Source organism: Bombina bombina, chromosome 6, assembly GCF_027579735.1.
Source record: "Bombina bombina isolate aBomBom1 chromosome 6, aBomBom1.pri, whole genome shotgun sequence".
Lineage (NCBI taxonomy): Eukaryota > Metazoa > Chordata > Amphibia > Anura > Bombinatoridae > Bombina > Bombina bombina.
Genome location: NC_069504.1, coordinates 845341246 through 845356128, shown reverse-complemented (window position 1 = coordinate 845356128; position 14883 = coordinate 845341246). Strand labels below are relative to the sequence as shown.

Genomic DNA, 14883 nt, shown 5'->3' with positions numbered 1-14883 from the left:
ATTAACACAGCACTACTCTCTTTGGTGGGTCATATCCTGAGTCCCCTTTACCGTTATCGTCCTGTGAGGACACTGTTCCTGGGGAGTAGAGTTATGCCAGCTACGATGCGCTACTGAATCATCTTACCTGAGTGGGTGCATATCACAGTTAAGAGACCTTTGACAACCTACCTGATTCCTTCCCTGGGCCTAAGTTTTTTCTTGGGGCTAGGATAACGTGGGAGGCATGCTGAGCAGTCCCTAGAACTGATACCCTAATGTCCTCATATAATTATTCTGTCAAGAACAACCAGGCCTAAAGAAATGATGCAACATTAAAGCAAAATCCTAAATGTGGACTCAGAGGGTTTTACTTTTTTATGTACCTATTATAAAGCACTCCAAACTTATCAAGCGATTGTGCCCTGAATTTTGAATCCAGCTTTATTGCACCATATACTACTTGTCATTTAAAATGAAGGGACAGAATCAATCTGTCAAGGACTGCCTCTCAAAGTCCCAACTTAAAAAGAAGCAGAATACTTTGGACCCTGTTCCGGACACAGATTCCCAACCCTCCTCTCCCCAAAGCCCTTCATGAGCCCTTCATTCACCATTTGATGAGGCTGCGACCTCATCAAATGGCGAGCTTCTGCAGCAGATCAAACAACTATTTAAAGAAAAGATGAGAGCTGCCCTTTCTGAATTGAAACAGGACACTTCTGATATCTGAGACCGCACTGCCTCTTTGGAGGATAAAGTTGATATTTCAGATGAAATACCCAATCTCCAGTCACCAATACACTCTCAACAAGAACAGATCCAAAAGCTAGAGGATTCTTTGGAGGACCTTGAAAATAGATCCAGGAGGATGAATATTAGAATCCGCAATCTTCCTGAATCCTATAACAACCTATCAGAAACAGTTACAAAGCTCTTTCAACAGATACTACCAGAGATGGATTCTTCCCTATTTCTCATGGATAGAGTGCACAGAGCACTAGCCAAACCACCGACTCCCTCAGCTACAAGAGATGTGATAACCAAACTTCACTATTTCCATGCCAAGGATCAAATCATGCAAGCAGTGCGTAAACTGCCTAAAGTTACTTTTGAAGGACATACCCTGCAATTATTCACAGATCTTTCACCAACTACTCTCAGAAGAAGGGAACTTAAACCTGTTGTCTCAGTTCTGATCAAGGCGCAAATTAAATACAGGTGGGGATTCCCATTCAAGTTTATCTTCACGTACGACAGAACATCTTACTATTGTTCATCCCTTTCTGAGGGGCAAGCAATCCTAAAAAAAACTGCATCTGGAAAAGACTTCCTTGGAGGTTTCTTCCTCTCCAAAACCTCAACGTAAAGCAATAGCAGGCAGACAAGAGCCAGAAAGTCCTACCTGAATCCACCCCAGCAGATTTCCTGGGTCTTAATTGTTATGACTTGAGCTGATAGTCCTTTTGTTCGGGGGTCAAGTATATGGGACTGTTTATACTTAGACACACCCCCTAGCTCTTAAGCTAAGTTTGGAATTTCTCAGTACCCACTGCCTATTTCCTCACTTTAATCCCCCTACCCATCCCCTCCCACCCCACTGAGCCCACTAATCTACCACTTAATTATGGGAGACATTAGGTACACCTCTGTTCAAATGTTATTTACCCTGATTTTCAGGTTATATATGTTGTTAATTTAACTGTTGTACTGCGGTTGCAGTTATTTGCAATGTTCACTTTCATTTCCTCAACAGGTTACGTCCACAGTATCAATCACTCACAAGGTACCAACTATGCTTAAACTATTGTCAAGGTTTATTTGGTGTATTAAGTTTCATTAACTTAGGTCCAACTGAATTGTTCCTTGGAAGTGTATTATAGAAACATAGATATTGACGGCAGATAAGAGCCATAGGCCCAGCAAGTCTGCCCGACCTTACCTAACAGTATAAACTTATCTAGTTTGTAGGATAGCCTTATGCTTGTCCCATGCATTTTTAAATGATGTTTGCAAAATGTTCTAGTCATTTTATGAAACTGGCCTCAACTTCTAACCACCCTACGTCATGATACTTAATGTAATCACACATAATGTGAGAGGATTACACTCTAATGTGAAAAGTAGTAAGGCCATCACTACCTATAAGTCCCTTAATGCACACGTATTTATGCAAGAAACGCATTTCACCAAATCCTTAACCCCTAAATATTGGGATAAAGCTTACCCTTTACAATTCCACGCCACTTGCCAAAAAAAGCAATGTGGAGTCTCTATCCTTTTTCACGATAGTCTTAGCTTTCAAGAAGAAGAAGAATCATATGTAGATAAACAAGGTCGCTATATAATATTAAGAGGTCAAATTCATGATACTCCAGTAGTTATAGGGAATATATATGCACCAAATGAATCTCAGGCCCGTTTACGTCCAAGATCAGTAAACTTCTAACAAACTGGAAACAGCACAGATTAATTATTGGTGGAGATTTTAACTTGGCGGTAAGGCCTCAAGTTAGACAGGTCCAAAATTGGACTCCCTTCCCATTCCCGAAACGCCAAGAAAGTACTATATGACTTTCTACTAGATCACAATTTGCTTGACAGTTGGAGGGCCCATAATGGCAAATGTAGGGATTACACCTTCTATTCCACAGCTCACAAGGTCTATTCTAGAATCGATCACATTCTAGTAAATCAAATATTAGCACCATTAATTATTAACTCTGACATTGTTGCCAGTACATGGTTTGAACACAACCTAGGGCTCCATGTACTAAGCAGTCAGCGAGCTACCCACAACAAATCTCGCGTCAAAACTCGCAAACTGATATGTACAAAGTCGTCAACTATGTTCAAACTCGCATCTTTAAAATTGCGAGCGTACTTATCCGCCAAACCTCGCTACCTCTCCATTTTTCACTGTAATTAGACACATTTGACCACCAACTCGCCAAAAACGAATGTACTAAAAAATCTATTTGTCCGCTCGCTACAATTTCCGCTCCCACCTCGTTATTTTTGCCTCGCCACCTTTTAGGTGGCGGGCAAGGTACAAAACAATAGGAAAGTCAATCTAGACGCCAGTCTAGACATATATAAAAGGCAGTAATATCAGCATTGTACAGCATAACTGGCGTCTAATTTGTCTCTCATTTCCATGTACATAAATTGCACCAAATTTGTCGACTGTAATTAAAGAGTAATCTATATTTTAAATTTGTATTATATAGTTGTCAATCTTTATAATTATTTTTATATTAATATTTATATATTATCAGATCCAGATGAAGCCATATCCAAATTGTAAATAAATATTACAAAAATAACGCTCTGTTATCACTCTTCAAAAAATTTAGAACAATAATAAAGTTGTTTAGATAAGTTGAACTTTTATAGGAGCAAAATTCTATTCCCGCGACTACTATGATGTTCGTGACACCTTGCATGTCACGTGTTAATAATTGGCCAGACAATTCAACTGAAAGTTAAAAGTACATCAGCTTAGTCGCGGCGAGCGAGACGTCAAATTTATCAATAATCCGCCACTGCTCGCGGCGGGCTAGACTTGTCTATTTATTGGGGGATTATTAGTACATAGTGACAGCGGACACCATTTCGCCCGCGGCGAGTAACGGCGAGTTTATCCGCGTCTAAAATGACGGATGAATTGACGGCTTAGTACATGGAGCCCCTAGTCTTAACTTAGCTCTCGGGACTAATAGACCCCCTCAGGAACAAAAGTTGGACACTGAACCCTTCCTTATTTAAGGATAAAATATTTCTGCAGACACTGAAAAAGGAAATTGGCGATTTCCTTAAGATCAATCACCAATCAGTGGAGAATCCCTCGTTTGTCTGGGGGACTTAAAGCTTATACTCGGGGACTTCTGATTAGAGAATCCAGCAGCAAGACAAAAAAAGCACAACTTCTTATAGATAAACTTCAAGAAGAAATCAAACAGTTACACATCCAACATTGCTCAACTTCAAACTTTAAATTCCAAGAAGGAAGATCTTGATAAGCTGTTGTCCCATGAAGCTGCCAGAACTTTAAATTTTTTAGATATGCAGTATTTCATATATGCCAATAAGCCTGACAAAATGTTTGCAAATAAATTAAAAGACCTAACGAGACTCGCAACAATCCCCCAACTACAAAAACAAAACCTGATGGATCCACCACCAACCATCCGCAAATAATTGCAGATACATTCACCTGTACAGACCAATATCCTTGATAAATCAAGATGTTAAAATCTTTTCCAAAATATTAGCTACTAGAATTAACAAATTAATGCCTAAACTTATTCATCCGGACCAGGTGGGATTCATAATGAATAGGGAAGCCCCATATAATATCAGAAAAGTAATAGATTTGATAAACTTTGCAGCTGTGAATAAAGTGCCCTCTCTACTCCTGTACCTGGATGCAGAGAAGGTATTTGACCGCATTTATTGGGATTACTTAGATGCAGTTCTAGTTACAATGGGTATAACGGGTACATTTAGGGATGCAGTGTCCTCTATCTATTCCCATCCATCAGCTTATGTCAAAATAGCTGGATATAAATCGAAGCCTATAAATATTGCCAACGGAACTCGACAGGGATGACCTCTTTCCCCATTGCTCTTTGCACTTTGCATTGAACCTCTTGCAGCACATATATGGCAAAACAGAGATATAGCAGGAATATCTGTAAATTCCAAGGAATATAAAATTAGTCTGTTTGCGGATGATGTCATCCTCTCAATCACTAAGCCCTTAATCTCCCTACCCCCAATATAATAATAATTTGCAATTTATATAGCGCTTTTCTCCCTGTTAGACTCAAAGCACTTTTCAAATATACCAACATAAGACATAAAAGTTAGGAGATTCTGAAGGTCAGATAAGCGGACTGAATGCCTGATGGAAGAGGTGGGAAGAGCCTGAGTTTGTCCTTATTCTTGGCACTGAATGAGAGTATCAATAACCCTCAGAGCCTGAATGAGAGTATCAATAACCCTCAGAGAAACCTCTCCTGGCTAGGACTAAGTGTTCAATCTCCATGCAGTCAGCCTCAAAGAATCTAGATTTTGATGAACAAAAGGACCCTGTTCCAGCAGATCCCTGCGACAAGGTAACTTCCACGGAGGAGATGAGGACATCCCAACCAGGTCCGTGGCCACGATGGAGCAATCAGTATCACTGATGCCTGCTCCTGCTTGATGCGGGCCACTACACAAGGATACCATGTCAGCATTCCAATATTTGAGCGACAAAGCTCTTCTAACTAAAATAGCTAAAGACTTAGACGTAACATCAATATTGATGATATAAAAAATAGCATCACAGATAAAATGATTGGCATGTTGAAGCAAGTGAACAATGCTAGACAAATCAGAATCTGTTTCCTGTTGCGCTAAGCTTTACAACCAAAAAGTTGATGCAGCTGCAACATCAGCCATGGATATAGCAGGCCTAAGAATGTATCTATTAGCTCCGCTTGAGGATCCCTGGACCGTGACCAATATCTGGGCAGCTTGGAATTGAGCCAGGGCGCCATGAGATCTATCTCTGGCGTCCCCCATTTGTTGCAAATCTCCGCAAACACCTCGGGATGGAGAGACCATTCCCCTGGATGAAAGGATTGTCTGCTGAGGAAATCCGCTTCTCAGTTGTCCACACCGGAATGTGGATTGCTGACAGCGAGCAGTTGTGGGCCTCCGCCCACTCCAGAATCCGAGATACTTCCCTCATTGCTAGGGAGCTTCTCGTTCCCCCCTGATGGTTGATGTAAGCCACCAAGTTTATGTTGTCTGATTGGAATCTGATAAACTGGGACGAACCCAGAAGAGGCCAAGCCTTCAAAGCATTAAAGATTGGCCGAATTTCCAGAATGTTGATCAGGAGGATGGATTCCTCTCGAGTCCACAGACCCTGGCCTTCCTGGCATCCGAAACAGCTCCCCATCCTGACAGACTTGCGTCCGCAGTCAAAATTTCCCAGGATGGTCTCAAGAAGGATGTTCCTTGGGACAGGTGATCTGGACAGAGCCACCAGGAGAGCGATTCTCTCGACTGGTTGTCCAGAGAAATCTGTTGAGACAGATCCGAATGATCGCCGTTCCACTACAGCTGTAGTGGTCTGAGATGGAATCTAGCAAAAGGAATGATGTCCATGCTCGACACCATGAGACCAATCACCTCCATACACCGAGCCACAGAGGGCCTTAAGGAGGTCTGGAGGGCAAGACAAGCGGAAGTTAGCTTGTAACATCTCTGGTCTGTAAGGAATATCCTTATGGATATGGAGTCTATTATAGTATCCAGGAATTCTACAATGGTACTGGGAATAAGAGAACTATTTTCTAAGTTTATCTTCCAACCATGAGATTGAAGAAGAAACAAAAGAGATTTTGAATGGTCTTCTGCCAGATGACAAGATGGTGCTTGAACCAGAATATCGTCGAAGTATGGAGCTACTGCTATACATCTGGTTTTGCCACTGCAAGCAGAGCCCCTAGAACCTTCTTGAAAACTCTTGGAGCAGTAGCTAGACCAAACGGAAATGTAATAAACTTGAAGTGCTGGTGCAGGTACACAAACCTTAGGAACTTGAAGTGTTCCTTGTGGATTGGAACGTGAAGGTAAGCATCCTTCAGATAGTGGTCATGAACTGTCCTTCCTGAACTAAGGGAAGGATAGACCTCATTGTCTCCATCTTGAACGAGGGGACAGCTAGGAATTTGTTTAAGCACTTTAGGTCCAGAATCAGGCAGAAAGTTCCCTCCTTCTTTGGGACCACAAAAAGGTTTGAATAGTATCCCAAACCTCTTTCTGCAAGAGGTACCGGGACAATGACTCCTAGGGAGGAGAGATCCCTCACACACCCCAGAAAGGCTTCTCTCTTTTCTGGCCTGGAAGACAGGTTTGATAGGAGGAATCTGCCCCTGGGAGGATGAGACTTGAAACCTATCTTGTATCCCTGAGCTACGACCTCCAGGACCCACGGGTCTTGCACGTCCCAAAACCAAGCGTCCGAAAAAAGCATCAGTCTGCCCCCTACGTGATCCAGAATCGGATCGGGGGCCGCCCCTTCATGCCGACTTCGTCTCAACAGGCTTCTTGCTCTGCTTGGATTTATTCCAGGACTGAGCCGGTTTCCAGGTACCCTTGGATTGCTTGGGCTTTGCAGAGGTCTGCTGACGTTGGAATTTACCAGAACGAAAGGAACGAAAATTAGGACCTTGTCCCTTAGGCTTGTTGTTCTTATCCTGCGGTAAAAAGGCACCCTTGCCTCCAGTAACTGTGGAGATAATGGAGACCAGGCCTGGACCAAATAAAATCTTTCCCGTAAAGGGGAGGGAAATAAGTCTGGACTTAAGTCATGTCCACAGACCAGGACTTCAGCCAAAGTGCCCCATGGGCTTGAACAGAAAAACCTGAAGCCTTAGCATACCGGCGAATAATGTGCATATTAGCATCACAAATAAAAGAATTAGCCACCCTTAATTCTTTCCTGGATCACGTCGAAGGGACCCTCCACCTCAATCAACTCAGATAAGGAGTCGCAGCAGTAGGTAGCCGCTCCAGCAACCGGTTGAAACAAATATCCCGTATGTTGAAACATCTTTCTTTAAACAACGAACTATCCTCAAACAGGATAATAGTGCGTTTAGCAAGCGTGGAGATAGCGCCATCCACCTTGGGGATGGAACCCCACAACTCCAATTGAGAGTCCAGGACCAATTTCTTAAAGGAAAAAGAAGGGGAAAATGAACAACCAATCCTTTCCCATTCATTCTTAATAATGTTCGCCATCTTTCCTGGAACCGTGAAAGTTTGTGGTACAACCCTGTCTTCATAGACCTTATCTAATTTCGAAAGTTTTAGAGGCAGCAGATTCTGACCCAGAAAGAGCGCCCTCTGAAGTATCATATGTAGTATAATCTTGTATCAGATAAATCCAATAAACTAGTTGATGACCCCTGGGAAGGATAGCAATATTTGACCTTTCAGTTGCACTTAGCAGGGCGAGGTAAAGCACTAAAGGCCACAGACACCGCCGTTTGTAACTGCTCAGTAAAGTCTGGTGGTAAAAAGCCCCCTCCAGATAGAGGATTAGCAGTGCTACGGGAAGCTGCATGTGTATTAGGAGATGGACTGTAGGGTGTGCACCTCATGGGACAGAGACTCATCAGAGGTAAACGGCTCAGTGGTATCAAACGTATTGTCAGGGTACAGGTGAATGACATACATATATATATATATATATATATAATAAGACAAAAGAAATTGTTTATGTATGAAGCCATATTTGTATCAGATATTAAAATAGGGTTGCAATTCTGATGTCAAGAATTGACTCAAAACCCACATGATTTGAATACACATATCAAGACTCAAATGCAGACAGGATGTTCCAAAAACTTCAAAAGAAAGCATTTGCTCCCTAGCTGGAAATACAAACTTCAAAAAAAAAATTTTTCCACTTCACCACTTGATGAGATTAGATCTTTTTCAAACAAAGATACACATGGTGCCTAAATTAGGATATTGCTACCTGTGGTGAAAGGGACACTGAGTCTGTAATCAGCAGTGAAAAGCTGGTCCAAATCCCAAGGAAATGGTAATTAGCACAGGCTTGTTAATAACCCCTGCCTGTGTATTGAAGCAATGAAAGTTTGACCAGCAAAAACACATGTTGTATTCTAACTTTGAAATTCACTGAAAATATAACTGGTATAATTTTGTTTCTTGTAGAACAATCTTTTATCTGCTGTATTTTGTATGAATGTGTGTATATATATATATATATATATATATATATATATATACACACACATATACTCAGACAACATATTAAATATGCCTCAGATTGTATTACATATACCTATGGACATGGGAAATACAATTCAGAATTGTAATAGATTAAATAACAATTATAATAATCCCATGTTTGAAATATATATAACATTGGTTTGTTTTTCTATTTTCCAGATGGAGCTAAAAGATGATAAATACAGAATTGCCTGCATGGGATGACCTAAGTCATATAATATAATTATGCACTAAATGTTTATGAAATTTTAAATACATCTCTTGAAATATAGTGAGATGGATGTATGGAAGTCACTTTGATGTGATTTGACTATAAAATATTGGATGTTTGATATCAAATTGTAAATTTTATGTTATGCTAAATGAAATATAAATGCTAACAAGAGAAATTTATTAATGCAATAAATTATAGTATGTTTAATATAATCATTATATAGGGAGATATTTGGATTAGCAGTATAAAATGAATGTTAAGACTGAATCTGTTTGTCATGCTGCCCCCGATGGCCAAAATCCAGTATTACAGCCAAAAGATTTGACTGTTAAAAGATGCGTCTCCATCGTAACCATGCCTCGTCTAGGACCAATCAGAGCGATGCTTCCCAGGTGACCAATGGGATCAGTTTCCATAGGGCCGCCCATCAATGATTGAAAACATATATAAGCTAAATGCAAGAAAGGAAAAGGACACATGCTGCTGACCTTTACTGATAACTGCTGGGCGTTTTGAAATAGTTACGCAAAGCTGGCTACCCTTTCTCATTGATTGCAAAATTTACTTATTTGTCTTCTGAGATGAAACAAGAAGTTTTTGGAAACTGACTTATCGATTTGGTCATTATTTTGGCAAAGTATAAAAAGGTTGCTAATTACAGGTAATATTTTAAAACAAAATATATGCATAGTCACTGCAGTTAAATTACAACTGATAGACTTAAAGAGCATTATTTATATTTTAGAATTATATCCATAGTCCTAAAGAGTTTTAGGTAGAGCTGTAGGTAGCAGACTTAAAGGAATAAATCGTATTTTAAAACTTGTATTTCATAGCCTGCGTATTTTAAACAAGTCTTTAGTGTTAAGTAGTTTATCTTTGCAAATATAGATTTCTAACTCAAAATTGGTTTTAAGTGTAAGTAACTAAGAATTTAATTCAGCTTAGATAAATTGGCATAGAGTTTGGTTATTGGCACAAATAATATATACAATTTCCGATGTTTGAAACTGGAATTATATAGGATAAATTGTGGCTAAATAGCTGATTGTATTGCTGAATGTTTAGTGGCTTATATTTTAGTCTCATTGTGATATTTTAAATGCAACTCTGATTTGGGAGGCTATTGTGAATAAGGCAACTTTTATGAACTATGCATAGCATATTTTAAGTTTCTAAACATGTATAGTATTGATTCATATTCTTGTTCCTACAAATATATTTTAATGTGTCTATAAATATTAACTAATAAAAAGAATTCAGGAATTTATATTAATTTTATGGTTTCTAGTATATGCATATTGATTGAGGGTTTATTTTAAAGAATAATTATTAAATATATTGTGTTATAACCCGGCCATATACTTACAATATTAACCTTCTTTGACATGATTACTTTATCAAGGCATGTGGAAAATTGTTGAGCGGGCGAGTATACAGCTGCCTTCTCACAATATAGACAGGTATCAGATTTAGGTAAAGAGGGAGTACCCTCTAACGCATTAGAATCCTCCATAGCTTGCGCTTACAAAGCAGACTATTGATTAATAGGAAAAAACGGCACCTTTATACCTCAATGGCTGGGGCACTCACCACCTACTAAGACCCAGGCCAAAAAGAGAAACCGCTTCTTCTCCGGTAAACCACATGGTCAAGAAAGAGAAAATAATTGTGACCACACCGGTCAGGTGGTGCCCAATGCAGGACCGCCCCTGCTATAAAAAAGCACGCCATGCCCTTTCAGGCTGCGCAGCTCCCAAAACGAAAGTAAAATCCTGTACGTTCCAACATCTGCCTGATCCTACCATCTCACATATGTTGCAGCATAATCAAATAAACGTATGTGATTAATCCCCACTGTTCAATAATCCCCCTCCGGAGACCCTTGATTCCAAACAGATAAAAGTCTTCTGGCGTAATCATGTTTAAAAACAAATTAAACGATCTTAACCGGAATCTATGCTGTGGAACAGAAACACAGCCTCTCAAGTTTGACAGTCTTGTAGCATCACTCCTGACATGGACTTGAGTGATGGAAGCAGGCAGTAAAACTCGTCAACACTGATTTGCTTAGGAGCTGTTAATATGAGTTTGGATGGGTTCACAGAAAGACTCTCCCTGCATCTCCAGACTCTAACACTCGTCAATGCTCTCACTGAGAGGCTGACAAGACTACTTAAAAACTCCAGTCCCATTTCGAAGGGTAGATACCCTTCATAAGGAACTACTCCGAATCTTCTGACACTTCTCTGCCAACCTCCTGTGACGAAAGGCAAAGAATGACTGGGATATGAGGGAAGTAGGGGTGTAGCTATGTCACCACAAGGGGTAGTATTTAAGCCCTGGCTGGTGTGTCTTTGCCTCCTCCTGGTCACCAGGTTCAGTATTTCCCAACAGTAAGGAATGATACAGTGGACTCTCCTCATATTAAGAAGGAAATTAAGAGTTTTTGAATTCTGAGAACTGATAGAACACATAGCAGGATTCACAAGCCAAACCCTGCCATATATCTTCTGTAGAGATCAATGGGTAAGAACTGCAAAATGGAGAGTTTGCCAACATAATGAAGATTTGGGGTAGACTTTTCTATTCCAGTAGAATGTCCAGATTGGCTCCTCCCAATATGTCAAGTAGTGTGTGGAGTTTGGCTACTGAAAAACATTTTTAGCAAATAAAGGGACAATGCATTTAACCACACAGTATGTCAGTTTATTGCAAGAGTGCAGAAAAAAAATCTTGTAATTACTGTGTGTTTACTCAAACTCAAAATGTACACCCTTACAATGACTAATTATTCACAGTGAGGGAAACATCCATTTGAAATTTAGTTCATCTGCTTTTCCTGTAATTTAAAGGGACATCAGTGAAAACATGGCAGAACCCATGACTAGAAGGAGGCAGGGAATAACCGCAATATTATGCTTATAAAATGTATTTGGTGTTTAACGTTCCTTTAAATCTGCAAATTACAGTTGCTCTACTGCTCCAAGAGGTGTAATTCAGAGCCCTGACTCTCCTACAGATATTTTATATATATATATATATACATACATATATATATATATATATATATATATATATATAGTTTTGCTCTTTTTTTTTTTTTTTATTTCGTGCAGATTTTTTTGCAATCCAGTGATCCATTTCTGATGCCTATATAACATAACTTGGCAGGAATATAAACACTAAACACATTCTAGATAGCATGGCTATACAAAACAAAGATTTTCTTGAGAATATGCAGAGTTTTTTTTTACAATTATATTACATATTTCAACATTGATAAGTAGAACCCGAAAATTTGCACTTTTTCAAGCAGCTGCTTCGGAGCCCCTGTGGTGCAAGTTAGCGCATGCACACCTGCTAACCACATGTTAAGAAGCAGGGAAGGGACATTATAGTGCAAAAATGACATGCTCTAATTAGTTCAAACATGCCATTTTAGCACCAGTGACTCTGAAATGCTGTTTAAACACAAAAAGTACCTCTTAAATGCCACAGAGAACTGCTGGTCATAGCCAATACAGCCTATTGATCCAACCAGCGCAGTGTTCACACAGCTAGTTTTAACCCCCTTTGCAGAGTTTCAAGACATAGTTGCACGGTTGCAAGAGTTAAAATTACATACTCTAATTAATTAAAGCATTTAATTTTTGCACTTAAATGTCCTTTAAACCTCATCGCCACCTCAGACATTGGTTGTGCAAGAGCAGGGGATGACCGTGCACAAGTAGCTGCTTGAGCAATAACAAATGCAGGTAGTTGAGGCAACTCATCTACTGCCACCTGGCAACAAGTAGACAGGTTCCCTAGCTGGGAAACTTGTCAACCAGCCTATTGATGAGTCTGTGAGCGTTAGTGTCCATACATTAATAGATGCTTCCATGTTGTAACCTAGGTTTCCTTCTCTGTTAAGGCCAATGAGGTAGAACAATAAACAAGTTACTAGAGTGTCTAACCAATTAATGAATGTGGAATACAGCAGTCTTCCTCTTAACGGGAATTAGAAAGCCACACATTTCAGAATTAAGTTACAAGCAAAGGGAAAAAAAAACATTTCAAATATATTACAAAGTTTTTAAATGTCACTTTAAGTGATAAAACATAACAGGATCACAAATTCTTTACATTTTTGTTTTATTGAGAAAACAAAACGAAAAAAAAATCCCACAAAATAAAGACAAATAGGACAAACTTATCTATGATAAGTCCATGTCACATCTAGCTCTGTAGAGTGAGGGCAGCATTATTTAGCTATAACTAAAGAGATTGTTTTATAGATACGTTTGGAATGATATTTGTAAAGACATGCTGTCACTGAAGAAGATGGCACTTTAAATGTGTTTGAGAAGATAGTCCAGTATGTTCAACTAGCTGTGAGGTGTGTGTGGCTTATTACTTGTGTGTGTGAAGTGCAAGGTAGGTGCTGTCAGGTAATGGTTTAATATATTACAAGTGGGAAATGCTGTGTCCTCTGCGTAGACAAAGGACTGGACTGCTGAAAACGTGTTGTGAAATCAGGTGTCTCGCTCGGAGGGCTTTTCATCATCTGGAGGGCAGTCAACAAAGTCTGCCAACATAGTGTCTGCATCTGCTTCAACAACTCCATCCTGTGGAAAGAAGAAAGGTTATTTTAGAGAAAAAGGACCAACAAACATACAATTCCTAATCTTATAGAAAGCTTATTATTACCAGTTCTAAACTCACAGTTTTGATATAGAAATCAAGAACAGAGAGTAAATGTTGAGGCCTACAAAGAAAACATACACCCTTGTTTTCACATGAGAAACCTACGTTTTACATTACCACAAGGCCTTACTTTCTGGCCCCAAACCTTTATTATGCTTGAGGAAATTAATAGTGGGCAGGATAGCAAGTTAACATGAGGTTACTGAATAACATAAAGAAAGATTAGATGCAGCAAAGTAGTTAAAGTTCATGCTAGGGTTCAAATAATCCTCTGTAAAAAGCTTACACTGTCAAAAAAGCAGATTTCATGTTTCTTTATTTGGTATCACGCTAACATGACAGCAAATGGCTGCTGGGTGTCATGTGATCTAAGAATTGAACTCCCCATTCTTTGGTGTTGAGAACTGATTTTGTTAATATGTAGTTTAAAGGGACATTTTACTGTAAAGGTTTGTTTCCCCTTATTGACTTGTTATACTTACTACATATTGTTAAATGTATGTGAAATTGCTCCCTTGTGTCTATTTTTGCATAAAAACCAACATCTACTGTTATCAAGGATATATTCTTTTTAAATGAGATGACCCTGCAGAAGGAGCAGAGGTGGTCACGTTATCTATTTTTGTACACAGAGTCTAACAGGTACTGAAAGGCTAACTATGACTGGGGATTCAGTGAGCAAAAATAACTATTTCAGATACAAAAATCTCCCTATTTGCCACCCCCACTGGAATGTTAGATTAATTGGTTATCTCATGTTTACATAGCTTTTCTACAAAGCATTCATAATTTTTTTCAGTATAAGTTGCGGTTTCATAAGGAAATAGCTATTTCGAATCCAAAACAAATGTAAAGGAGTTTGCAAACAATCTAATACATTTCAGCAGGTAAAATGGGTCATTCAGAACATATTAAAGGGGAAAATTACAATACAATTTCCCTTTAAGAAGTGAAGTAAAAAATATTTAGCTATCTATCTGAAGTATTTGAGTTCCATGCTGGTCTGATTACCCCATTTTAACCCATTAACGACCAGTGCCATACCCTGTACGATGCGGGTCGTTAAACCCTTAAGGACCAGCATTGTACCCTGTACAACACTGCTGTCCTGGGCCTCTCTCTGCCACGATCTCTCTAATAACAGCAAGATTGTGCTATTTCTGCATGCCCCACAAGTG

At 39.4% G+C, this 14883-nt stretch overlaps 1 protein-coding gene across 1 annotated transcript in view; it reads right to left on the bottom strand.

Moving 5' to 3' along the window:
- Positions 1–13136: 13136 nt before the first annotated feature.
- The window catches only part of PELP1 (proline, glutamate and leucine rich protein 1), a 157811-nt gene continuing 156064 nt past the window's right edge, over positions 13137–14883 (bottom strand). The window contains exon 17 of the mRNA XM_053718249.1: positions 13137–13626. Within this exon, the coding sequence (XP_053574224.1) occupies positions 13534–13626 (93 nt within the window). The 3' untranslated portion in view covers positions 13137–13533. The remainder of the gene's footprint in view (positions 13627–14883) is intronic.